The sequence below is a fragment of the Nansenia antarctica genome, assembly GCF_963989245.1.
Source record: "Nansenia antarctica genome assembly, chromosome: 19".
NCBI lineage: Eukaryota > Metazoa > Chordata > Actinopteri > Argentiniformes > Microstomatidae > Nansenia > Nansenia antarctica.
In genome coordinates, this window is record NC_137692.1 from 11,789,682 (window position 1) to 11,817,503 (window position 27,822).

Genomic DNA, 27,822 nt, shown 5'->3' on the forward strand with positions numbered 1-27,822 from the left:
GCAACGGACACTGTTTACACAATAGACCCTCAAAGCACAGTCTACATCCCTAGCAGCAAACCCCAGTCATAAATCAGTCTCTCTCCTTTTGGCTTGATAACCATGCTCAAAACCCATTCACACTGTTTGATATATGACTTTAAAATGATTCCAATGGGCACACATACACCATGGAACAAACAACCTTTTTTTGTCTTGGAATGAGACTAAAGCTTTTATTAAATTTTTTGTATTACAGCTGACACTAAGCCTGAGATAACTGGGGGTTTAGAGCTTGGTTCCTCTCTCACATGGAGTGCCTTGTGTTTCACTGGCTGACTCATTAAAATGTCAATCACACATAGACAGGTGCTGGCTTGCATCTTTTGTCCTCTGGAAGCTTGTGTGAAGCTATTGTTGCCAGAGAATTAAGCAAGGCATTCACTGACATGACATTCACTGTAGTCTCTCTAACTAACGAACGAATGCCACTTTAATGTTTTTTTACCGGTTCATTTGGCCATGCTCCAACATATTCATAATGGGGTGTATTATGAGGAATAACGGTGATTATCTTGTCTTAAAAAGTGTATCTAAAAAGAAGAAAAGAACATGAAAGTCATCAAAGTCATTTACGTTTTTACTATGGCTAGGGTCGATTTTGGTAACGTTGGAAAACAATTGAAGTGATTAAGTATATGATTGCAGCCATTTTTCGTGAACTGCCCTATTAGCATTTAATACACACCTGTTCGCCTGGGGGATGTAAAAACTCCTGAGATACAGAGTGAATTCGACAGAGACTGAGAGACTGAGAGACTGAGTATAAGCTAGTTAAACCAGCTGTGGTGAAGAGCTGGAATTTGAAACGTTGGTATGGATATTTTTGGTGTGAGAAGTGGCATCCTCTTCCAGTCAATAAACACTCCCTAGGTAAACTTTCCTCCCATTATATTGTGATGTGGCTATAAGGGTTTTTCAACAGAAAGTAGGGGGAATACAGGAACGCTAGGCTACAGGAACGCTAGTCTAATCAAGTCTGTGGATATGGGGTGGGTTGCAAGAGTACCAGGGAGGGGATGATTTGCAATGTTACTGTAATGATTTCTCAGAGGAGTTTATTCCTCACTAGCTTTTGGGGCATCTTAGATCCAACAACAAATTGTCTTACGAAAATAAAAAAGTGCTATACAAATAAATGGTGCCACTGATGGCTATTTCCCTCTCATTGCAAAGACAACACCTGCTGACACCGAAATAGAGGACTGTTCTGATGGATCTATTCAAGATGTTCCGATTATTAACACTCTCCCACGGTATACTCCTCAGCCAATTCAAATAACCTCGCTCTCTCTCTGTCAAAAGAAGACGGGTCATAACCTAATCCAATTGCATAGCGTATTTTCGGCAGTACCCAAAAATGCAATATGTGGAACGACACACTGTACAGTACATTCCACTGCAGGTGTTTTATGATGAATCCTTTACAGTCGTTTAGTCCCTAGTAATCTTTGCAGGTATCCTTTGCCTTTTAGTCTAAGTTATACAACCACATTTCAGACACTGGCATGCAGGTGTGAGAGGCCATAGAGCATCTGATTCATTCCTTGGCATAGCAGGGCTGGATTTAGAGGGCTCTTTGGGTTTTAGTGAGAGTGTGGCTGTAACCTTTATACAAGATCAGTGTTCCCCGGAGTGTGTGTGTGTGTGTGTGTGTGTGTGTGTGTGTGTGTGTGTGTGTGTGTATGGGATTTTCAGTAAGTATGCCTAGCTAGAGGGCCTAGGCTCTGATCAGGGTGAGTAAGTGAAGTCATCTGTCATGACAAAGAAAGAGGGGCTGGGAGAGGAGGGGAGGGGGGGGGGTGTGAGAGGGGGGTGGAGGGGGGGGGGAGGCACAGCTTTGTCTGTCCCAAAAAGGAAAAACAGGGGCTTTTGCCTATCAGGGGGAAAAAGGGAGAGGGCTCTGGGGAGAATCCGCATAAATGAGCTTTTAAGGAGTGATGTTCTAGCTGAGATAGTAGCACGAGTGAGTGTGTGTGCGCGTGTGCGTGTGTGTGTGTGTGTGTGTGCGTGTGTGTGTGTGCGTGTGTGTGTTTGTGTGTGTGTGCGTGTGTGTGTGTGTGTGTGTGTGTGTGTGTGTGTGTGTGTGTGTTTGGAGAGGTGTTAGGTCATGTGTAGTGGGAATCTATATTTGAATGAACTCTGAGATGCAGCGTTTTTTTAGAGACCGAATTTGAATTCTCTGGTCCACTGCCAAATGTTTGTGCTAATTGGACCCCCATTGTGGAAAGAAGATGGGAGTCACTGAGGGGGACACATGCTTACAGAGGGGACACAAGCCTACACTTCAGAATGTTAAATGTTTGAGCTGCTTTAACACTAGGACAGCCATGCCTATTTCACCTACTCTTAGCACAGCCTCGGGAAGCTTAGAATGGGAAGCTGCTACTTACACACAAAGACCACTAGTTGGCGCCTCATGTAAACGAGCCTGCCTCCTACACAGACAAACAGCAAAATAGCTTTATACTAGCATATCCTGATGTGATTTTGAAAATGTAAGGATACTGGGTGGTAGAACACATATCTAGGAAAGTCATGAAAGGAGGGTCCTGAAATTTGATCGAGTGCAAAGGTTCAAATCATTTGTTTTACTCGACCCTACCCGTGGCTGTTCTAGTGTTAAATGTTTGAGCTGCTTTAAAAGTCAGTAAACATCTCATGACCATTTACATACATACACCTTTTGTATAATTTGACCAGGGAAGACATGACAATACATCATATAGCAAAATATGCAAGAACAATTAGCATTGGGATCATACTGTGGTCTAATACGAGATTTTTTTCAGAATGCAAAATGAACTTTTAAGTTTAATCCTATGCCCAGTCATATATCAACATGCACATCAACATGACTCACTAGTTCTGAAATGTAAACATGTCATCTGTGGAATCATTGTGGTGAATCTGGAACTAGAGTATTTTCTTTACATGATAGAACCATGGGGTTTGGACCATTGTCTATGTGATGGACATATTTCTTTTAATCTAAAGTAAAAGCAAAATGACATGTGTGAACACCCTAACCGAGAGGATTCTTCTCTGGGGGGATTCTGTCAGATCACAATTTTTTTTTCTAATACAGTCTCGTCTTATTGTTATGGTCAAGGACATCCGGGGTAAACCCTCCTGAGACATCTACTACCTCCCTGTACTGCTGCCCCTGTCATAAAATAATATAATGTAAGCTTTGCTTCCTCCTATTCCCTTTCGGACAGCTTAACCATGTGGATTTTTTTTATTATTATAATTTTTTTTATTCTTTATTTTTGAAATCATTTGTATTCCAATGTACTTGGACTGCTGTTCGAAATAAACTTGAACTAGGCCGACTAAAAAAATTAAATAAAACAAAATCCTAGCACGATGACTGCCAATGGCCCGCTGGCCTAAGCATAGACTACTTTTTCCTGCTATGACTGGTTCCTGCTATGACTGATGATTCACTTAGTCAAATGTATTGTTGTAAGACGCTTTGGACAAAGGCGTCTGCTAAATCCTAAAGATGTAAATGTAAACCCCCAGCGGACCCTAGGCACAAGCACAGCTCTTTCGTTGGTCTGTGGCCATCTGAAAGTGATTAGAGCTTTAGTTCCTAAGGCTTCCTTCTCTAGTGGAGTCCCCCAGATATAAACCGGACAGGTTCCATTACAACTTCTATTATGACTTTATGGCTTTGGGGAACTTAAGAGAGAGAGATTGCAGCAGAGGTCCCAAAATGATGAATATAATTGAGATGGTGATGTCATGATGCTGAAGAGGGCTTGTTGAGGGCTCTTCTATCCTTCACAGTTAAGCCATTTTTGCATAATAAAGGATTATATGTCCTGGGCTATTTAACACATACACATACTGTACACAAAACACTCTCCAACTCCTCAAACTTGTGTGGATAAGATTAATATATCCAAAAAAGGCAACAATATTACTTCTAAAACAGACACCATGACTTATAGAGACCTAAGAACAATTTATCTTTTGCAAAATTGGGAAACTTGGAGCAGGACCCATATTCATATTCTTATGAAATCCTACACTATATGGACAAAAGTATTGGGACACCCGAACATCACACCCAAATGTGCTTGTTGAACTTCTCATTCACATTCACATTGCCATTACTATGGAGTTGGTCCCACCGTTGCTGCCATAACAGCTTCGACTCTTCTGGGAAGACTTACTACTAGATTTTAGAATATGGTTAGAATATGGTTTGCTCCCATTCAGAGAGCATTAATGAGGTCAGGCACTGATGTTGGGTGAGAAGGACTGGCTCACAGTCGGCGTTCCAATTCATCCCAGAGATTTTCAATGGGTTTGAAGTCAGAGCTCTGTGTGCAGGCCAGTCAAGTTCTCCCAGACCAAACTTGGCAAAACATGTAATTATGGACCTCACTTTGTGTATGAGGACATTGTCATGCTGACACTGGAAAGGGCCTTCCCCAAACTGTTGCCAAGTTGGAAGTATACAATTCTCTAGAAAATGTCCCTTCACGGGAACTAAGGGGCCTAGCCCAAACATTGAAAACATCCCCAGGCAATATTTGTGTCCCAATACTTTTGTCCATATAGTGTATTTGTGCTTCATGATGTATTAGTATGATCAGCAAGCCCAGACAACGAGAGTTACTACAGTGAGAAAGAGAGATAGAAAGAGAAATAAGGAAGGGGAACGAACCTACAGTCATGTTCTATGGAACTCTAGAATATTTCAATTGGACAAAAAAACTCAACAATTCTGTACACAACCTGGCTGCAACAGAATTAAACACCGGAATATGCCCATACTGAAAGGACCAGGGTGTCAGTCTGTCTGTCTGTCGGCCACCTCTGGCCATTGCAGCCGAATTCAGTTTGAAGATCCAAACTCGAAGAAAATCCTCATCCCAAGTAATAATATAACCCTCTGAAATTGACTTGCAGTGTCGGACATTGGCCGTTGTGTTTCTGCATGCACACACGCTCGAAAGAGGCAGCCACCAGAGACATCGAGTCCTCTCCCCTTGAACACTCTGGGGGGTATTCCATCAACATTGCTAAAGGAAAAATCCAGGCTTATTTTGGGATAAGTCTCACAAGATTTTTCAGAATAAGCCTGGATTTTCCTTTAGTGATGTTGATGGAATACCCCCCTGGTGAGTTCCAACATGACTGTATTGTGATTGTGATTGTACATGATTGCGTTGGGTACAACACTCCCTTTTTAGAAAGTGCTTTTGAAGGACCAAAACAGTGTAAAGGAAATATTTGTTACCTTCATAGTCATTACAATTACAACGAAATGATTATTAATTTCAAAAATGTGTAACGGAATGCTATTTGCCATCACTGCTTTACAATAATCAGTGGTTACACAAACTAAGTTCACCTGGTTTGCCCTTGAACCTCAGCCCAACCCCAGCCCTGGCCTCCCTGCCGACCTGCCTGGCTGCTGCTATGGCCAGATAGCACATATCTGATCTCTGCTGATTGAAAACTATTTATATTTGTGGATCGAGACCATGTGCAGCCCTAGATAACATCTATGGCCAGAAAAAAAGGAGTTCTGTGTGAATGCTGGCAGAAATAGACACCATGAAAAGGAAAGTAATATACAATAGGGTCTCTAGCCAGCCCTAAAACGTTTCTGCTGTACAAATCCTATTCAGTATATCAAGATGTCAGAATATGTAGAGAAAAAACGACAGAATTAGGTTGCAGACAAACGTTTCAAATAGTTTTAGATTGAATGGTTGAGTCAAAAGCAAGTGAAAAGTGGTGTACAGGCAGCGGCGGACTCAGACTGTTTGAAGGGCAGGGGCGAAAAGAAAAAAAGGGCACCTACTGCACAACATGGGACCCCATCAGTGCACATGGTCAAGTTTAGACCACTGGAGGGGCACCAATAGGGCATGTCCTCTCATTTTCGGGCACTCAAAAGGGCACTTAAGCGAGACGTTTTTCAACCATGGCGGTCGCCCCCCCCGCCCCCCCCCCCTGAATCCGCCAGTGCCAACAGGTGGTGAAGCACAAGAATTCGATAAAACTCAAACTGCATAAAAAAGGACCCATACTGGGAAAGCTCTAATACTGTTCATTCATATATAATATAATAATACAATAATTCATATATACATAATCCACTAAACACTGTCTATATGTATAATATGTCGTGGAATAAAAAATATAAATATAAAATAAAAAATGTTTTATTCCATTTGATTTGGATTCTAAGTCCAAACTTGCCATCCTCATTTACAATGTTTTTATGTAACTGTTCTGTTACCCATATCTTGATAAGGTAATAAGGTGACTAAAGCTAACTCTAAATCTCCAATATGAGTAGGCTTCCCTGTTGTAGATTGATTTAGTGGAGCCAACCATGTGATTTAAATGTATTTAAATAGGACTGATACAAAGGTAGTGATTGTCTGATCTTCCATTATAAATGATGATCAATGCCTCCTGTCTTAGCCTGGAGCACCTATTTACAGTTAAATGAGCACGCCTAGTAGACGTCATGAAGATATTGGACCTGTTAGACCATGTCGACAATTCTCAAGTCGTGAAATGATCAAAAAATAAAATAAATGTTTTTTTTTCATATTATGAAAGTTTCAGTGTTTAAGAGCCCACTCAATATAACAACAGTTTTAGGATCACTAAATACTTATAATTTGTTAATTGGATTCACTGTATTGTCTGCCAGCTACTAGCAGCTGTTTTGTGTGTGTTTTGATTCAGATCGAGTTTCTCCCATTCTCCGTTTGAGGTGTACCAACATCCAAATATGCATATCTTCTTCAACTATTTTGAAACTAAACGGACCTTGCCCTACTTGAGGACTTTTTCACCAGACACTGTCACATGTAGTATAGGCCTCTCCTGTCGATGTTGGGATGGTATTTAAGGACAAGGACAGCAAGATTGTCTTTGAGTTTTTTGGGTTAAGCCTACATGTGCGTTGGTCCTTGACCCATACAGTGTTATACATTTAAAATTGGTGACATTTAGAAGACAGCTTTATCCAAAAATAACTTACTGTCCGTAGACAAATGTATTTGATGTAAGTGAATCATATATCCATCAGTCATCGAGCAAAAGTAATCTATGCTCGGGCCAGTGGCCATTGGCAGTCAAAATGGTAGAAGAATGAAGAATTTCATAGTTTATTTTTTCTGTAGAGAAAACAGTTTACAGTAGAGAAACTCTACAGTGGGGTAGAGGAGACAGAGAGGTTCCAGGAGGACAGCATAGGTACATAGAGCTCACCATTAATGTCTAATTATGTATTATAAATGTTCCATGCATAGCAACACATCGACTAGAGTCATCACATCAGATATTGGACAATGTGTTCCAGCATTATAATAGCAGATTTTCGAGAATCTAGTATCTGTCACATAAGGATGAGCAAATCATTATCAATCAGTATTAACCATAAATATATTTTGGAGTCAGACGTAACGACTAACTTGTTAACTTATGTTGTTAATTGGTCATGTGACCACTTGTATGTACAGTCCGCTTTACCATTTCCATAACTGTCTGAAGTTGTAATGGGTAACACAAGTATGTCTTTATTTGAATCCCATCCAGTCGTTTTTTTTTTTTTAACCAATTCTATAGTGTTTTTTATCAATTCTTCACTGTTTCTCTTCAATCTGGAGACCATTTTGTATTCCTCTCCACTAACTCCAGGGACTGAGTGTAAGAAGGTACTAGCTAACTATAGCTTCACGGATCACCACCACCATGTCAGTGATAGAGTGACTCATCTGACTGAAGTAAACAGACTCTCAGCTCCAAACGTCCCTCATCCATCACATTTGCTGGTGAGTTGAATAAAGCTGTGTGATTTCTCAACATTTGCAGCCCAAGAAAAGGAGTGGGCAATACGATCTGAATCGTTATCTCCAGGGTGCTTTTATTACAACAACTCTCTGATTCATCGCATAAGGGGGACAGTTCCCATGAAGTGCTTCTCAGCCGGGATATTACAAATCTAAATAACAAGGTTATCTTGAGCCTGAAAGAACGTGTCATTTTAAGTACCTTGATTGTTACTCTTGAACATCTACAATATGCTAAAAAGCAAAGATCACTGAAAATGTAAAACATTCAAAGCAAAATAAAGGGAAATATTATATATTAAATAAAAAATAAAGGGAATTATTATATATTCCTTACAATACTAAGGAAAGTTGGACAACAGCACTGTATTCAGAGCAACAGCTCTTAATACAATATAGTATCTGATAAGTAAAGCAACTCTTGAAAACAACTACTTGGCCATCGTGGACCGTTTCTCCAGGATATGCTCTCTCTTGGTTTCCCTCCAAAAACACAGGGTTATGTATACTCTTGCTTGCAATCAACTGGGAATAATAATGCTGAACAAAAACATTCTTTATGTTACATAATGTTCAGTATAATCAGACCTATTCTCAGTCTTTCCAAAGGCCTTTTGATACAGTAGTCTCACAGAGCTACAGAGACATCACACATGTGTTGATACCATACAACAACCAAGGATACAGTACTCTTTCTGGATTGACATCTACATGAGTAGGAAGACAGCATGGTGATGTAAGTGATCTTTCTTAAATTGCAGGGGCATCATTGCTGGACATGCAACACCATCTCAACTTTCAAGCAGTCTCTTGATCACCTTTGACTCCTCGCATGGGTGGCTAGCTGCCATGCTACGCTACACTCCCCTGAGACCAGCTTAGAGAGGACACAAAGCTGATCCAGAAAGATCATAGAGATCTGAGTGAGACAGGAGGGAGACAGGCTACAGTACCTGAGGGCCATTATTGGCAATACAAACAATGGTTAAATATAGCATGGAATCATACAAGGCTATACTTGCTAATGCAGTTCCAATGACATTTGGATGAAATTGTAGTTTACAGTTTCGTGGATAAGATATTAACACATGTCCAAGTAGGGAAATGATGTTTAATTATGTGAAATTGCCCCCTTTTGCTGTATACTGTATTTACAAGTATACTGAATTCTTCAAAGTAGCCACCTTTAGCTTTGATGACAGCTTTGCACTCTTGGCATTCTCTCAATCAGCTTGGTATTCTTCTCGAGAATACGTGGGAGAAAACCACTACAAAAGCAAAAGGTGGCTACTTTGAAGAATCTAAAATATAAAACATATACTGGTTTGTTAAACACCTTTTTGTTTACTACAACATTTGATATGTGTGCTTTCATAGTTTTCATGTCTTCGGTATTAATCTACAATGTAGAAAATAATATATAAATAAAGTAAAACCATCGAATGAGAAGGTGAGTCCAAACTTTTGACTGGTACTGTATGAGGGGGGGGGGGATTCATTTTTAGCACAGAGCAGCAGTGTCCTGCGGGATGGCGCAGAATAACTAGAGTAGTTACACTGATCTGCTCTGACATGTGATCAGGGTCACTTTTCAAATCAATCCATCAAACATGAAGGGCAAGACAGAGCAGACCAGCTAGTGAGTCTTCACAGAGAGGACGTGAGTAGCCGTTACACACAGACTCCATGTGTGTTCCTGGTGGACTCTGACAGAGAGTGATATTTGGGTTTGAAGATTTCATCGCATATGTGACAGCAGCTGGTGAAAGGGGGGGAACAAGTCAGCCACCGACCAAATGTCTGGACTTTTATTCTGAAAAATGTCAATAAAATGTCAATGTTGTTGAAAATCAATGACCCACTACTCGACACTAACTAGGTAGCAGTGGGGATTACTCACTGAATCCATTGCATTGCAATGTTCTGGCTGACTAGCAAAATGTGTCAATGATTTTCAACAACGTTGACATTTATTTAAATGTTTTGACTTCGTTTTCCATATTTACTTCAACAACCAAATCAAGGACATCTCTTTAAACCATCCAGACCAAAAAACAAACAAACTTTTGTTATTAAAACCTCCCCCATTGGTTGCCTGGTCCAAAAGCAGCTCTGCCATTGGCCGGTAAAACCCTCCCTGAAAGATGTGAGGGGAAGTGACCGTGTGATACCCACAACAGGTGACATTTTTCTGTTTATCAGCTGGCCGAGTGTTCATGTCAGACGCTAGTGTAAGCATCATTAAGTATAAAAATGTGCCCCCCCCCCCCACACACACACACATACGCCCCCACCATCCCCCCGTCAAAGGAAACTGCAGCACATGTGCCAGTTCACTGGGGCAGTCTTTGATGTGGCCGCTCCATATTTCAGGGATTAAGTGCTTCTTGAACTGCGGCCAACTGCCCGTCCGGGGCAATTCTTGGGCTTTGAGATATACCATCCTGTGCTCTTGACTAGTGACGCTCTTAGAAGGGGGCCTGATAGTGGAGCGACCCTTCGGCCGACTGAGCGCCTTAGTATAGAATGAGTTCAATTAATTGATAGAATGGACATTTCCATTCAAATTAATTAATTCAAATTACCATGTACTGTACTGAGGGACAGTGTCTGTTCTATGAATTCTATTCCTATGCGGGGGAAGACTTCCTATTGAGCACCAGGGTAGAGTAAAGAAATGGGAAAACTAGGAGAGTTACTGTGACCTATCCGTACAGTACGGGAGAATCTACAAGGACATTCAAAATTGAGAATTAGCTGAGTCTACAGAAAAACCTATGAGAATATTAGTGTCGATTTGAAATGAACAATGGCATTGACATACGGTTAAGGCCAGGCCATATTCACACTGTGTATCTCAGTCTGGTAGCATGGGACCATGTGTGTCTTATGTATGTATTATGTAGTATGTGTCATTATAAAGCCTAGACAAATCCAATGGTAACCACCATGGTCACATACAAACATAATGACCGATGTAATGACCAATTCCATTGGTTGTTGTCACGTCTGGGAAAACGGCTTCAGGCGTGCCATTTTCCTGACATCATCTCCCTGTGTCTGTCTGTCTGTCTGTCGAAGAACACAAGCTTGGTGTCCATGTGTCATCTCAGCTCGCCGCGAGGCCACTGAACTCTAGAGAGTTGCACTTAAGCGCTGGATACCACACAGCCCACCAACAGATAGTACACCACTCCCTGTCTGCTAGCTCCGCCAAAGATAAGGTTAAATGGCACTATCTACACAATATGGAAGCCTCTTCTACTTTTATTAACAGTGATGACAGCTAGCAGTCCTTGGAGAGAGGGAGGAGGATTCTGGGAAATAGCACCCTGCAGATGGAAGTGCTGAGGAACCTGGACAGTTTTTGCTTCTTTTAACTGGCTTTTAACTCACATTTTTGTTTTAATTTTCCCACGGGAGACAAATCAAATCTTTGGCAACAATGAGTTGACTCTGACACCAGAATACATACAGTAGGAAGAGAAAAATACTACTCAAGATGACACTAATGTCTAATTTTCACTTCCATAATGTCTGGCACTGCACTTCTCTTCATTTCTTTGTCACCTGATGAGCATGCCCATAAAACCAAGTGAAACGATGCAAACCAACAAAAGAATAGAATATACCGTATAATGTTTGTTTGTTTCCTCCAAAAACTCCCAGATCATTTAAAAAATATTTAGGGAAATCTATTTTGAAAGACTGGGCGGGAAAATGTTTTGTTAATTGGCTCATCAAACAGGAGGGTTTTCAGAATAGGTGCTTTGTTTTCCAGACGCTGTGGAATTCCCCAGTGATTATCCTTTCTTTGGTACTAACAACAGTGAAACTGGGCAAATGTTCTTATCTCTCGCCATCATTTTTCCATTGGACTATTTTGGTGTGGGGTGTGGGAAAAACTAGAGCAGGAGTACAAATGTAACATCACAATCACCTACACTACAACACAGTGGCGGACTCAGGCTGTTTGAAGGGCAGGGGCGAAAATAAAAAAAGGGCACCTACTGCACAACATGGGACCCATCAGTGCACATGGTCAAGTTTAGACCATTGGAAGGTTAGCCAATAGGGCACATCCTCTAATTTTCGCCACTCAAAAGGGCACTTAAGAGAGACGTTTTTCAACCGTGGGGGCACCAGGAGGGGTGGTCGCCCCCACTGCCCCCCACCCCCCCGAGTCTGCCAGTGCTACAACACCAGACACACAGAACCAACCCACAACCATCAATTCAGGTAATTAAATGAAAACTCTGTTTACTGTATGACTGTATGAAAAACCCTTAGAGAAGGTAATGCATCATTTACAAATTCCTTTTTTGTTAATTTACTGTATTTACAATAAAACCATTCAGCCCTACTGACATGAGCATCTCCAGACACACTATATCACAAAAAATGCTAAATGGACTGCACTTATATAGCGCCTTATTCTGAAGCGCTTTACAATGGCCTCTCATTCACCCATTCACACACACATTCACACACCAATGGCGGCAAGCTACCACGCAAGGCGCCGGCCGGCCCGCTCATTGGGAGCAATTTGGGGTTCAGTGTCTTGCCCAAGGATCCCCTTGACACGTGGCCAGCCGGGGATCAAACCAGCGAACTGTCAACCTTGCGATCATTAGACGCCGGCTGGCTCTACCTCCCGAGCCACAGCCGCCCCGCAAGAATAAACCTCCATGAGGCTCCACAGCCGGCCCGGGGACCCCCCAGCTAAACTCACCCAGGAGCTGGATCCCCCGCGTCAGGCCGTAGACGTCGATGAGAGCCCAGAGGGGTTCGGAGACGTGGACCTCGCTGAAGAACAGCATGGGGCTGGAGTCGTTGATGCGGTAGAACACACGGCCCTTCTTGTCCACCCAGAAGGCGATGACGTTGCCCTCGTCGGACAGCTCCTCAGGCAGGGCCTTGGCCCAGAAGCCACTCTGGGAGACCAGGTCCGGGCAGGCGTACTTGGGGAGGTCGTCTGGGTAGATCCTGGACGGGTCTTTGGACGTGAAGCCCAGACGCAGGGCCCCGCTCCAGCAGCACTGCTTCTTAGTGATCTGGAACAGTAAGAGTGGGTCGGGTTTGATCCATTATTATATTTTGTCTGGAGATAACCTAATAATACACATCTGTATTTACTCTGTACAATTACACCTGCTTGTGAAAAAAGCATTCATTGAAATCATGATGAAGGGACTTTTTTCCCTAGACATTGTGTTGACCATGCTGGAAACAATATGGTAAACAACAACAACAACAACAACAAAAATAGACTGTTTATCATGGGCAGACTGGCTATTCTTGATTCTCATGAAAAACAAATACTCACTAGTAAGATAACAGTATGGCCACATGGTAATGCTTGGCCCTGCACTCTCACTCTCAAGTCATAGATGGACTGATAGGTGAAGTGGAAACTTTGGCTAAGCTGCTTTGGCCCACACAGGAGCAGGGGAATAACAGAGAGAGAGAGAGACGAATAGGAAAAGGAGAGTCACTGAAGGCCTCACTCATGATCCTGGTCTACTGAATAGCAGTAGCCTACCTTGAGGCGGACCTGCTCATACAGAGCGACGGGCCGGTTGCTGAAGGTGATGGCGTTGCAGAAGCTGGCCTGCCTCTTGACTGTCCTCTGGGCCGAGTCCATGACGATCTGGGATCCCTTGGCACTGGGGTGGAAGAGCAGGGGGAAGGAGGCCAGGCCTCCCCCACCACACTGTTGGATGGGCAGGCAGCGCTTCGGCTTGTGGTGGCAGCGGTGGGATGTTGTCGGGAAAGGTCCACCCAAGGAATCTGATTAGAAGGAAGTACAAAGGGGGAATTTGATCTATTGAATGCATGATATAAGGAGCTGAGTTGTTTGTGTGAGGAACTGTCGTTTTTTTGTGTAATATGGACAAGACAAGAAGCAACCACCAGATCAACAATATAATGCATCAGCAGATACACACCATCACCTAACTAAACCTCTCTACATAGGCACGGAAACGGCTCTGGTCAGGGTCACCAACGACCTCCTGATGACAGCAGATACTGGCTCCCCATCCCTCCTCATTCTCCTGGATTTAACAGCAGCTTTTGACACCGTGGACCACAACATCCTCCTTCACCGTCTGCACTCCACCATTGGCCTCTCTGACACTGTCCACAACTGGTTCACCTCATACCTCACTGGCAGAACTGAGCACGTCACCCTGGGAAAGGCGAAATCCCACACCCACAACGTCACCTGCGGTGTCCCCCAAGGCTCGGTGCTGGGCCCCACCCTGTTCACACTATACATGCTCCCCCTTGGCTGTGTCATCCACAGGCATGGAATGTCATTCTATTGCTATGCGGATGACACACAGCTCTACCTCAGAGTCAACCCCACCTCCTCTGCACCCCTGCCACTATCCACACTAACCACCTGCCTGGAGGAGATAGAGGCGTGGATGAAGCTCAACTTCCTACAACTCAACAGCTCCAAGACTGAAGCCACCATCACCAGCATCACCTTCTCTGGCCAGAACATTCCCCTCTCCTCATCTGTTACCAACCTGGGTGTCAAAATGGACCCTCACCTCACCTACAAGACCCACATCAAACATATATCCAAAACAGCTTTTTTTCACTTAAGGAACATTGCCAAACTCCGTCCTGCACTCACTCTGGCAGATGCAGAGAAGCTCATCCACGCCTTTGTCTCCTCCAGACTGGACTACTGCAACGCACTCCTCATCGGGATTCCTAGCAGCTGCCTTCAGAAACTTCAATACATCCAGAACAGCGCTGCTAGGATCCTGATGAGGGTGCGCAAATATGATCACATCACCCCCATCCTCAAAACACTTCACTGGCTCCCCGTCTCCCTCAGAATTTAATTCAAGGTCTCCCTCCTCTCCCTCCTCATCCATGGAACTGCCCCCCCCTACCTCAAGGAACTCCTCCATACCCCTCAGACCTCCTCACGCACCCTCCGTTCTACTGCCACCAACCTCCTCAAGACCCCCAGGACCAAGCTCCGCACCATGGGAGATCGTGCCTTCTGCTCGGCTGCTCCCAGGCTGTGGAATGCTCTCCCTGACCACCTAAGGGCACCACAGTCTGTGGATGCTTTTAAACGAGGCCTTAAAACCCACCTTTTTAATAGAGCCTTTTTTTAGCCTTTTAATTGAAAATGTTTATTGTTTTATCTTCCTGTTTTTAATTGTAGCACTCTGAGATGTTATATGTAAAGTGCTTTTATAAATAAAATGAATACATTATTATTATTATTACTAAGGATTCATATTTTCCTGAAAATCTATATTTAGATTGAAGATTTAATCCTAGGAATAAGAATATTTATCCAGAGAATTGGAAAATACTCCCAAATAATGTAAGAGGGGCGCAGCACAACCTTTCTGACGGGAACATTTCAGAACAAATTAAACTAATCTTTAGTAATGATACAGTAGATTACTTATCTTTGATCGCCAATTACATTGTTGTGAATTGTGAATTAGGCCACTGATGAACTCTGTTATCATGTTCCTCAGTTAATTCATCAGACAGGAGAAGATACAATTGTCTCTTTCATTCTTCTAATTTTAACAGACTTAAATGTGACAGACTTTATCTGTGACAGACTTTTTCTGTTACAGGTGTTGCAGCACCTCCACCCAGTCCACCCTTCCAACCAACCTGCCCCCCCCCCCCCCCCCCCCCCCCTGAAACAATCACCTGTATGGTCAGAGATGGCCATCATCCCCTGCCATCTGTCCTGGACCTGTTCCACTCTAGGGCCTCTCATTGACTCTGGGACTTCCACTCCCTCCCTCCCCCCCCCCCCCCCCCCCCCGCCGCCATCACACGCACAAACACACTCACACACATACGCAAACACACACACACAACTGGCAATGTAATCTACATTAGTTTGACATACTCTAATGTACAGTCTTATTGCTCTACTGCCCATTTCTGTCATTGTCTTTCTAAACTATTTTTGATAGTGTTGTTTGTTACATTGTTGCTGCAAAACAGCTTTATACTAGCTTATCCTGAGGTAGAACGCACATATCTAGGAAAAGTCATGAAAGGAGGTGTCCTGAAATGTGATCGAGTGCAACGGTATACATTTTTGTTTTACTCACTTGGTCCCCTGGTCCCCACCCATGGCTGTTCTAGGGTTAAAGCTCTTTTGAACGCACTGCTGGACACTGAGAGATGCAGAAACATGCCGGGGCCCTTCCCCACCCACCAGAGGGGTCTTGAGAGAGGTCCACATCTCCACACATGGCTAAAAGACTACTGTGCCTCCATCATCAGTGTCCCCTTAGCAGAAATGTTTACCTGTTCTGGGCGAAGGCAACCATGCTCAAGCCGGATGGCCTTGCCCCAAATAGGAGGGAGGCCGGGTGGTGGTCTGAGAATATTATGGTCTGCTCCCTTAGACAATGACAAATCTTTATGGTAGGAAATGCTTCTTCCCCCGTTCAGGATTTTAACGACACAATGCATACCAGTGGGGATTACTCACCGAATCGCATTACAGCATTTTGGATTGACTAGCGAGTTTGTGTTGTGATTCTCAACCACGTTGAAACGTAGTTCTGTGTCGGAACATTTTGATTGGTTGGGCCAGCGGTGACATTATGCCACCAAGCTCCCCAACTTCTCCTTGTTTGAATCACTCTATTTATAATCAATAGTAGTGTCCCATTGCGTTGTGCCTTACAGACCTTCAAACGTGAAGAGGGAGCTTTTGTCCCTCATCATTCCCAAGTATGACAGTTTGTATATTAGGGGTTTCCGAACGCGAACGCGAACCGGCGTTCGGAACTGCCGGTGTGAAAGCCCTAACAGTGGAAGAACGTATTAAGTAGTATACATAATGTTTTGATAAGGAGGTATAGTACATCTGAATAATTCATTAGGGAGATTTCAAAATAAATAAAGTGCCTTGTTGTGATGTATGTGGCTCAACACAGGGAGTTATACTATCTTTAGAAACCCTAAAGGCCAATGCACACGGCGAATGAATGAATGTGAATGGAGAATCGAATGTTGTTGTGCGACAATATCGCATCGCACACCGTGTGCATTGTCTCATTGAGATGCATTCAAAACAATGGAATCGAATTCGGCGGTGCGACATAATCGCACGCCGTGTGCATTGGGCTTAAGCCTCTAGATGTGTCTCATGTTTATTAGACTGCATGGAGGCAGAACTGTACAGTATGAATGACTGTCTTTATGAATGGGGAATAAGCAGGTGTCTTACCAGTACTACTCATTATACAGTGACTATAATAACACAATCAGATTTCTATGGTTAAAAATGTTTTGAGCATGTGGCAGTGTTGGTAAAATGAAGTGACAAATAAGACTGGCCTTTTTTCCCCAAAACCATGAAGTCTATTGTTTGTCAAATAAATTCATATTTGACTGAACAAACGTGAAAATGAATGAACATGTTCAGAACAATGAACCCTTTTTAAAAAGACATATGTACTCGGGAATATCTTACTCGCAATTTATGTTCAGTTGACTATAAAAGGAAAATGCAAAGTGCATCAAGGGTGACAAACCTCTACCTCCTATACAGTAAATCTTTCTCATCAATTCTTATTTCAATAAAAATATACTCCCATCTGGCTTATCATACGATGCTGAAACGGGGTGAGTCGGCTCAAAGCCACCGCATGAGCACTAAATCAACAGTTACTCCCTTTTTGTCAAGGCCTTATAACAACCCCAAGGACAATGTGTCATGGAAGAATGTCTGTGAGATCAAACCAAAACAATAACTTCTTCACACCAGTCAATTAAAAATAATGACTACTAATTTACAGTATAACTTTCAGTATCATTTTATTAAATACATTCAGCTAAAATGTCATATTAGTATAAATGCATATCAATTAGGCCTACAGAACACTCGACTACATTGCTACAGTATACTCCACTGAAGACAGTCAAACGTCTGAGCTTCAACACCTGAAGGAGTGAGCAGTTCAAAATCTAGACACAATTCGTGAGCTTAGAATGATAAGTTTCTATCTCCGTTTAGAATGATAAGGTTCTATCTCCATTTAGAATGATGAGGTTCTATCTCCGTTTAGAATGATACGGTTCTATCTCCGTTTAGAATGAGAAGGTTCTATCTCCGTTTAGAATGATAAGGTTCTATCTCCGTTTAGAATGAGAAGGTTCTATCTCCGTTTAGAATGAGAAGGTTCTATCTCCGTTTAGGGCAGTTCAGAGATATTGAGCGTCAACGTTTTTACATTCCATTATGTTTTGTGAGATGGAACCTTTGTATTTTATGAATTACTAACTCAAAAATGTCAACATTTTAAAAATAACACCACACATAACGCCCTCCCTATAATCTTAAAGGAGTGCAAATCACTGCCCACCTTCAAAACCACTCTCAAAAAACATTTACAGGAGGCTGCAATCCGTAACTGGACCCTCTAAATCAAAAATCAGATTAAAAGACCCGAACTACCCACTGTACATACTTTGTGTTTTGTCCCCCGCCCCCACCTGTGGTGTATGTCCCCACCTGTGGTGTATGTACCCGCTGTACATACCTTATGTTTCGTTGTATTGTTCTTCCCATGATGGATGTGTGTTTATCTTGTAGATAGTAATAGTTAGTTGTCTGTATTATCTTGTAGATAGTACTAGCTTTTTTGTCTGTCTTACATGTAACGATGAATTGAGAATCAAGGACCCCAATTGAAATAAGCCAGTGGCTTTCTTGGGTTTTTATCCTGTTAGTTGACCTTGTATGTAATATGTACTTTCATGTACCTACTTCTGCAAATCTTCTAATAAAGTTTTCAATCAAAAAAACAAAACAGGCATTAATAAAAATCTAATGGATCAGATTATGTAAAAAAAACTCAATTTTGACAAAAATGGAGATAGAACCTTATAATTCTAACGTCACGACATACCCTTAGGAAAATAACTGAAAGTTATTACTGCTCATCAGCTAGGAGCCTCTGGGGGTTAAAAGCTTTTCAGGGTACCCAGGAGACCCCAGCCTGAGACCACAGGCATCATGTGAATATAGAAGTTATTGTGCAGTGAGCAGCAAGCGCACACTCAGATATCCATCCATGGTGGTAAATATTGTGGACATTTTGATCAATTGCAAACTGCAAACTGATTTTGTCAAGCACTACAGGGTTGGTTTCCCTATTGTCAATAGCACGTTTAGAGTGCTGACCCCTAAGGTCAGCTGACACTAATCAGCTAATCGTTCCAACAGTGAAAACAAAACACGGTAGAGCAGCTTTTCGTCACTTTGCTCCTGGAACAAACTCCCTGAAGAAATCAAACAGGCCCAAACCCTACAAATATTTAAATCTAAGCTAAAAACCTTCATGTTTCCATCCATTCTTTCACTTCCATCCATGTCTTTTTTTATTAATTTCTATTATCTTATTAATCATCATATTAAATGTTTATCTATCTATCTATCTATCTATCTATCTATCTATCTATCTATCTATCTATATATACAGTATATATACATATATATAGTCTTAACATTTTACTTTTATTTTTGAATCTGTTATTATTCTCCTCTTGATGTATTTTTAATGCTGTATGTAAAGCATTTGAATTGCCCCTGTTGTATGAAATGTGTTATACAAATACAATTGCCTTGCAATTGCCAAGTGGATTGGCATGAGAAAAATAAGCGTACTGTATTTGCTTAAGAATACACTGGTGTCCTGAGTTCTGCACTGTTGGTCTACATCAGAACAATGTTGAATGGTTCTCTATGTACAACAACACACACATGAAGTCATAACGAACCCAGGGACCATGTTGTATTCATGATGTCACATTATGCGTGATGTCTACATGGAAACACAAAACTGTATTGTGCTCAACCAATGACTTAGATCATGTGCTTTATGGTAGAACATGCCAGAAGGTAAAACATAATAATATTGCTTGAGGTGAAAAGAAATGTAAAAAGACCTCACAAATACCAAATGTACACTTACTGTAGCTACAGTACCACCTCCAATAGTTATTATTGACAAAGTCTACTGTAATTCATTTTCCTTTCTCAATACACTAAACATTAACTGTTCATAAAGTACAGTACATTGTACCCTCTATAAAGAGCCCCCCTAAAGTACTCCCTTGCCTGTTCTGTGTGTTTCTAGGCTAGGCTTGTCTTTAGTTTAGTTTAGTTTATTCGTTCATACAGCTTTAGCCTACATGGCTCATTTCCAGCTGCCGTCCCCAGGAGTCGAGCTCAACCATGATAAAGAGAGGCACGACAATTGTCAGACAGGCAGGTTAAAGAACGGTGTGTGTGTGTATGTCATAAGTGTGTGTGAGGGCAGGGGCACTAATTGCTCAGAGCGCCAGCAGCATCGTCATGGTCAGGACAAACAGAACAGAGACAGAAACAAAAGCCAAATCTCACCTGGCCTCCTGCCTGGCTCCTCTGCCTCTCTCTTCCCGGGCTTGACATAAATATCAGGACAGAGGCCTCTAATGTTTGGACATTAATATCAGGACAGAGGCCTCTAATGTTTGGACATTAATATCAAGACTCTGAGGCCCTCTAACAGGAGACAAACGTACCCAAAGGCAGCATCCAGAAAGGACCAGGGCATGTGTGTTTGCTTGGTTGTCACAATACAGTATGTAATCTCTGGGATCCTACATACAGATGAAAGTGGCTCTAAGCGCCGTCCTAAAACAAGTTTGACCTTTTCCCTTGCTGGTCATAACATTTAGGATTTGCTCAGTGTTTATGTTACGTTATGTTTATGTTATGTTTATGTTATGTTTTTTTTCACCCCAAATGATGTATGTTCTACATCCATCTTGAGCCATCCATATCAGCTAATGCGCTATGTCTGAAAATAATGGCAGCTTTTGAGAACTCAGAAAAGGGAGGAAAAGATCTTCTGGGGAGGGTCCTCTACAGATAGACACTATACCGACAAATCACAAGTTTGGGTGGAAATTGGGTTGAAGATGGAAATTGCGCTGTACATTAAATATCTAAATAAATATCTAGATCTAGTGCAGACAGCTAACATTAGCAAGCCTCTATAAGTTAGAAACTAACTCAGATTCAGAAGACAAATAATGATTTCACGCATGTGCGTGTCCCGCACCTATCCATCTATAGAACATGGAAGACAATACGCCACCAGTATGCCAGGAGCATACATTTCGTGGGAGGCAACGCGTCTGGCACCTTCATATTATCGTCCAACCACAATGGAGGGAAAACGGCAAAGTGCAGCTTTAATTATCCATACATTATTCACTAATTATCCATACAGTGTACTCCATTGCCCCCACATTGCCCCTATTCAGAGGTTATTACATTCAATGTCCAAATATTAGGCTAGTATGTTCAATGTCAGTCAAACAGTAGGGTCAGTTAAACAACCATAAACCCACACATTCAGTATGCGAAGGATAATCTCTGCACAATTGGCAACATATGGCTGTCATATTTCTAATAGTTTATGAGGTAACCTGACAATAACACAATTATGATGACAAGACTATGCACTCCGTGGAGCTAGACTCAGAGTAGAAGACATCCAGATGTATTTATTCTAGAATCCAAGCAATTGATTAATTACTACTGCTAAACCCACTTTGCCAAAGCAGTTTGTTTTGTGGAGTTTTGGACACAGCAGACAAGGAGAGGTAAAGCAGAGGTAAGGACAGACACGCCTCTGAGGAAACACAAGGGAGGGTAACTATTATCCTATCTCATCATGCATCAACACAGTTTATTCCTTTTTAGCAATTGCCTCACTATCTTCCACTATCTCACCATCTACCACTTCTATCTTCAACTGTCTTTACTATCTCACTATCTACCACTTCTATCTTCAACTACCTTTATTAAAGATAGTTTAAGATAGAAGTGGTAGATAGTGAGATGGTGGAAGATAGTGAGGCAATGAAGATGGACAAAGCATTCAGTCACATTATTTTGGCCCTGCAGTAGTAAATAAAAGTATACAGAGGACCATGACATCATTTAATTATAAACAACATGCTAGGTATAATGCATTGTTATAAAACACAAGCATGAAATCAATTGAATGTACTGTACAGTGTTACAGAGTATTCACACATAAGTGTACTAGGGCATATTTCCTAACTAAATATCAAGTATCTTGGAACAAAATCAAACCAATCAATCATCTAAACGGACAGAATACAGCTATAAAGTTCAATCAATTGACCAGATTTGACTTAAACTGTAATAGATTATTGCAATGTTTTAAAGTAATGCAATGTTATAATAATGGGCTATGCCTAATTAATCTCTAAATCAATTGTGCACATCGCCTGCAGGCACTTTCTTTCTTGATCAGATCTCTTGAAAACCATTCTCTCACAAAAGAAAATGTCTGTATTACAATGTGTGCATTAGCTGGAAAGACTGGTCTATAGCAATGACAACTAAATCATAATGCTCAATATTCCATTTTCTCTCCGTTTCTATCAGAAACGAATTATTGAGCATATCGTGAGCTCAGAATTATACGGTTCTATCTCCGTTTAGGGCAGTTCAGAGATATTGAGCGTGAAAGTTTTTACCATTCCATTATGTTCTGTGAGATGGAACCTTTGTATTAAATGAATTACTAACTCAAAAATGTCAACATTTAAAAAATAACACCACACAGGCATTAATAAACACCTAATGGATCAGAGTATGTAAAAAAACTCAATTTTGACAAAAATGGAGATAGAACCTTATAATTCTAACGTCACGATTTATTGCAAAACATAATCCAATCGATAATCGAATACCTCCCCCTCCTTCTTAATAACTGATCCTTACCGTACAAAGTATTTCTCGTGATCTGACCTCCCATGGTGAAATGCAAGGTGGGCTCCTGATCTTCTCTGTTTTAGTCAGATCTTAATGTTCACAGAAACATGCGCTTCTTATTTCTCCACATAACGGAACGCTCACGTTTGCGATCTCTCCATTGGTAGAGGTCCCAACACCGCACGGATGACTTGGAGTGTGTCCAGGCCAGGCTCGTTCACATTGGACAGCGGCAGATACAGTCTCTGCACCGCAAGATTACATTGGAATTAACATAAAAGGTGGAAGTGGAGGTGGAGCTTCAACAGAAAACATTAACACTATCAATACCGCAAAGGAAAGTAACATGTTACCCTCTCTCCCTTTGAAGGACTGGAGGTGTTTGACAAACACTCATGATGAACTACACTTCATCTACAGTAGCCTACATCTAAACTACACAGAATATGACTACTACACCCCCAAACACAGGTACACTAGTATGTTCTATTTATTGGCAATTTTATTATTTAATTATTTTGTATTTATTGAGTTCTGTCAGAAATGTAGGCCAGATGTTTTTCAAGTCAAATATAGACACAACCTATACATTAATGTCTGTAATTTAGGTCATTGTAGGCTTCTTTATTAAATCTTATGTATATTAATTATTATTATATTAATTATGTATATTATATGTATATATATGTAATAAATTCAAGAGACCAATAGACCATTGTCTATCAATAGAGTGTACCATCAGTGTTGGGGAGTAGTACTGCTACATTTTGCAGTTGCTTGGTGGTGGTTGTTAAACTACTGTAAATTCAAATCTAAGTAGTGTTTTCCGTAGTTAATTACTTTTTTTGACACGTAGTGGTGTAGTGAGATGTATCCCCAAAACAAAACGTTATAGAAATTTCACTATATGCACTTGAACTTCAAATTCCAACTATTTCTTCTTGTCTCACCACTTTTCTCCAACTCATTTAATTATTATAATATTTACACCATGTGAAAAATGTGCTTTTCACGTTTCCATGATGATTCAGTAGATTTTAAGTTTACACACAAAACCCTGTTCTTGGTTGGACTTTCACTGCATCACTGATTGGTCCAGGTAATGTCTCAAAATGGTGCTGACATTTTAGATGTTGCTATTCTATTCTGCTGCTTATGAGAGACTCGTGTGAAAATTAATGATGATGCATTTTGACAGGCTTGACAGAGGAGCAGCTATGATGCCCATCGCCCATTACAGAGACACGCTGGCTTGGGGGGAGCTAGAGAGGAGTGGAGGAAAATTGGGCCAGCAAGCCAAAACAGAAGCAGAGCTGTTGAGAGAGTTGTGGAGACCAGGGGCCTCATTTATAAAGCATAAAGGATACAAGGATAGACATTAATAGGGCTGCAGTGCATGTCCATAACACATTTGACTTAATTAGTGAAAAACAAATTGAAATAGTTGGTGTTTTTAATATACCTCCATGTCTCTCTCAAGAAAATAAATGACTGGTAACAATTGTTCTCAAATAAAATAGAGTTTTTCTGTAAGTTATTTGTGTCTCCTTGGTAGAGCAAAGGAGACACTTGTTAGGGATGCTAGCTAGGGCACCTCTCTGAATTGTACTACTGTCACCTCAGCATCTACATAATGCAGTGCCTGAGATATACTGTAGCTTAGCTTGCCCCTGCTGGGATATAAGTAATGAAGTTATGTGAAGTAAGTAAATGACATACTTATTGACAACAATGTCAATATTTTCTTCAGAAAAGTTTACTCTCAGGCTTTACAGTTGCTATCAATGGTGTCATGACATAGGCTACCTTTTTCCAAGCAAAATTCCAAAATGGAAGTCGCTAACAAAAGTTGCGTTGTCAGAGTCTTTAGCATGTGCAAAACATTTGTCAGATGGATTTTATATTGATAAGAAAATGTCAAAACACATCCTCTTGGCTCATGCATTGGAAGGGAAAAATGGAAAACAAACAGAGCTCTTGGAGGATGGTTGCGTGCAGAGAAGACCCCCCGATGGCTATTGCAGTCATTGTTAATGCACTGTGACATGCCACCTGATCACTTGGCTTATAATATCTGAGTGGGCATTGTCTAATGTCAGGAGAAGGGATGGTAAACAAGATGGCTAATGCGTGAGGTTATGGTGATCTGTAAGCACAGCACACGCTTATTATCAGAGTGCGTTTGCTACATCAGTCCATAACAAGTATTTTATTTCAATACAGCCACAGAGATAGCTAATTAAATAGAAATGGTACAAACATGGCATGGGTTATATGACATTCCACATATGCTATCCAAGAGCAAACACAAATATGTTGAATTATACTATACATGAGCTGCAGAACAAAGGTTTCTTTAAAAGAAGAAGAATTAGTGTGCATCACCAACATTACAAAGGATGCAAAAAGGGATAGTTGCAAAAAGGGATCCAAAAAGTTGAGGTTGCATCTTTCTGATAGATTTGAGGTAATATCTTTCCTGCCAGCAGTGACTGACTGAATGACTGTCACCTTCACTTACAGTAGACTATTTGTTGACCAGAGAGAGGCAGCAGCTGCCAAGCTGGAGTGTGTTGGCGAGGGGCCTCCCATGGATGTCTTGACAGTGTTGTTTGAGAGAGCCCTGCGCCTGTTCAGGAGGGCCTGTTCTGGCTTTTGCAGTGAACAAAAACACCATTCAGCCACGGGTTTAGACCAGGGGTCAACAATTACATTTGTCTGTTTCTAAGCATACACTGTGGGAGCCAGACTTATAATATAATATAATATAATTAATAAAATAATTAATATTAATAATATATATGTATTTTATATATATATATATATATATGATTAATATTAATAATATATACAGTATGTATCATATATATGTTACGGTACATGTGGGAATACGGTACATGTGGGAAAACTAGGGTTAGGGTTAGGTGCTACGTCGACTTGGTACATGCTGGCATGTCGAACCCTAACCCTAACCTTAACCGTAGCACCCTAGCACCTAACCCTAACCATATTTTCCCCACATGTACCGTAACATACACTGAACAAAAATATAAGCGCAACAAGCGCAAGTTTTTGCTCCAATTTTTCAAGGGTTGAAATCAATGACCTAAGACTTTTTCTATGTACACAAAAGCCCTATTTCTCTCAAATTGTGTTCACAAATTAGTTTAAATCTGTGTTAGTGAGCACTTCTCCTTGCTGAGATAATCCATCCAGCTGACAGGTGTGGCATATCCAGATGCTGACTAGACAGAATGATTATTGCACAGATCACAATAAAAGGCCACTCTAAAATGTGCAGTTTTATCACACAGCACAATATCCTCAGGTACATTGTGGTTGACAGTTACTGTACAGTGCTGTGTCAACGGTCTCCATTCTATTCTTCAATCATTGAGATGCAGCTTCTAAAATAATGTATCTTCTCAAGTCAAGTTTGTTTCTTTGTGTTTTTTTCTTTCTGAACGACAAGTACATCATTTCACTCATTGAGCTTTCACACATCTCATTACATTTACAGTTGTCGAAACACATTAAGCCTTTTTGGCGCTATAGACTGTCTCTGTTACCAAGGGTCCTAGAGTAATAGATTTATTAGCTCAGTGTAGATTTAATCTAAGCCTCCAACCGTGTGCAGTCCCCAGACTTGAATATTATTGAAGATGTGTAGAGTGATCTCAAACATGCCATGCATGCAAGAAGGCTGAAGAATATTTCTGAGCTAGAGGTGTTCTGCCAGGAAGAATGGGGAAAAATTCCCAAAACAAGAATTGAAAGACTTAGGTGGCTACAGGAAGCGTTTGCAAGCTGTTATAGTTGCCCGAGGAGGAGTTACAAAGTACTACCTGACAGGGTTCCTAAACTTTTGCAAGGCCTTTTTCTTTGTTTTATTATTTTGAAACTGGAAAAATAAAAATTGATCTTGCTTTAAAATGTGATGAAATGTGTCATGTTTAACTTTGTACCATTTAGAGGTTAGGTTTGCTTCATTTCACTTAGATATTGTAATTGGCATTTTGACTAGGGGTGCCCACATTTTTGCACCCCACTTTAAGATACAGTGCCCTCCATAAGTATTGAAAAAAGGAAGAATGTTATCTTCTCAAACAATTGCTACGAAGTTAAAGTAGAGATTCCCAGCTTTAATTCAGTGTTTTCTTTTTTCAGATTGGTTTCACCATTTATAAATTACAACGCTTTTTATACATTTGCAAAAGTATTGGCAAATCAGCTTGACAGGTGTTTGTGAGTCAGGTGTGTTCCGTCATCATCATTTGCACGGGCATAGGAAGTCCGTCTAGCATTGATTCTAGACTTTGCATTTGCCTTTGCTATTGGTGTCTGTCAACATGACAACCAAAGAGATGTCAATAAATGTCAAAGAAACCATTATAAGGCTGAAATATCAGAAAGATCAATCAGATACATAGCCAAAACATTAGACTTGAGAAAATCAACAGTTTATAGAGTGATTGCAGGAGGAGAAACCCCCCCCCCTAAAAAACTAGATTTACAGCATACCAGCTCATCTATGAAACATGGTGGAGAGGGTGATATAGTTTGGGCAAGTATAGCTGCCACAAGAACTGCCTAACTTGTCTTAATTAAGTTTCTGCTTGCTGAAGCAGAATGTATTCTGAAGTGTACAGAAACATCTTGTCTGCTTGGATACAAGCAAATGCCTCCAAATGAATTCTAGTTGACCAGGGTGCCTTACAATTGCTCCCTTACTCTATCTTTTGGGCAAGGATATGGAGACATTCCTTGTAAGGTAACTGAGATCCAAGACTTGAGGGCATATCTCGGTTGCGATGTCAAAATATTTAGAGTGAATACAAGCAACAGGGTATTTGATAGTCAACATTGCAAGATACTGTAGTAACTGGGTTAGTCGTCTGCACAGTAAATACAACATTCTCAGAATTGAAATCCATACTTAGGCTGGGGCCCTACCTTTTCAAAACACTTACTTTTTTACAGCTTCATTTCAGTCATTTAGCGGACGGAATAGAAAGCAATGTACAGACTAACAAGGGTATGTGCGGAAACACATTCAAACACTTTGCACTATTGCAATTATGTGTCTATGCACAGTAACCACAGCAATACTACGCATATTGTCAATGACAG

At 41.1% G+C, this 27,822-nt stretch overlaps 1 protein-coding gene across 1 annotated transcript in view; it reads right to left on the reverse strand.

Moving 5' to 3' along the window:
* LOC308173783 (E3 ubiquitin-protein ligase NEURL1-like) overlaps positions 1–22,735 on the reverse strand; it is a gene marked incomplete at both ends in the record, with an annotated part of 33,567 nt that extends 10,832 nt beyond the window's left edge. The window contains 3 exons of the mRNA XM_080548836.1: positions 12,607–12,928; positions 13,417–13,664; positions 22,702–22,735. Coding sequence (XP_080404962.1) covers positions 12,607–12,928; positions 13,417–13,664; positions 22,702–22,735 — 604 coding nt within the window. The remainder of the gene's footprint in view (positions 1–12,606; positions 12,929–13,416; positions 13,665–22,701) is intronic.
* Positions 22,736–27,822: the final 5,087 nt, after the last annotated feature.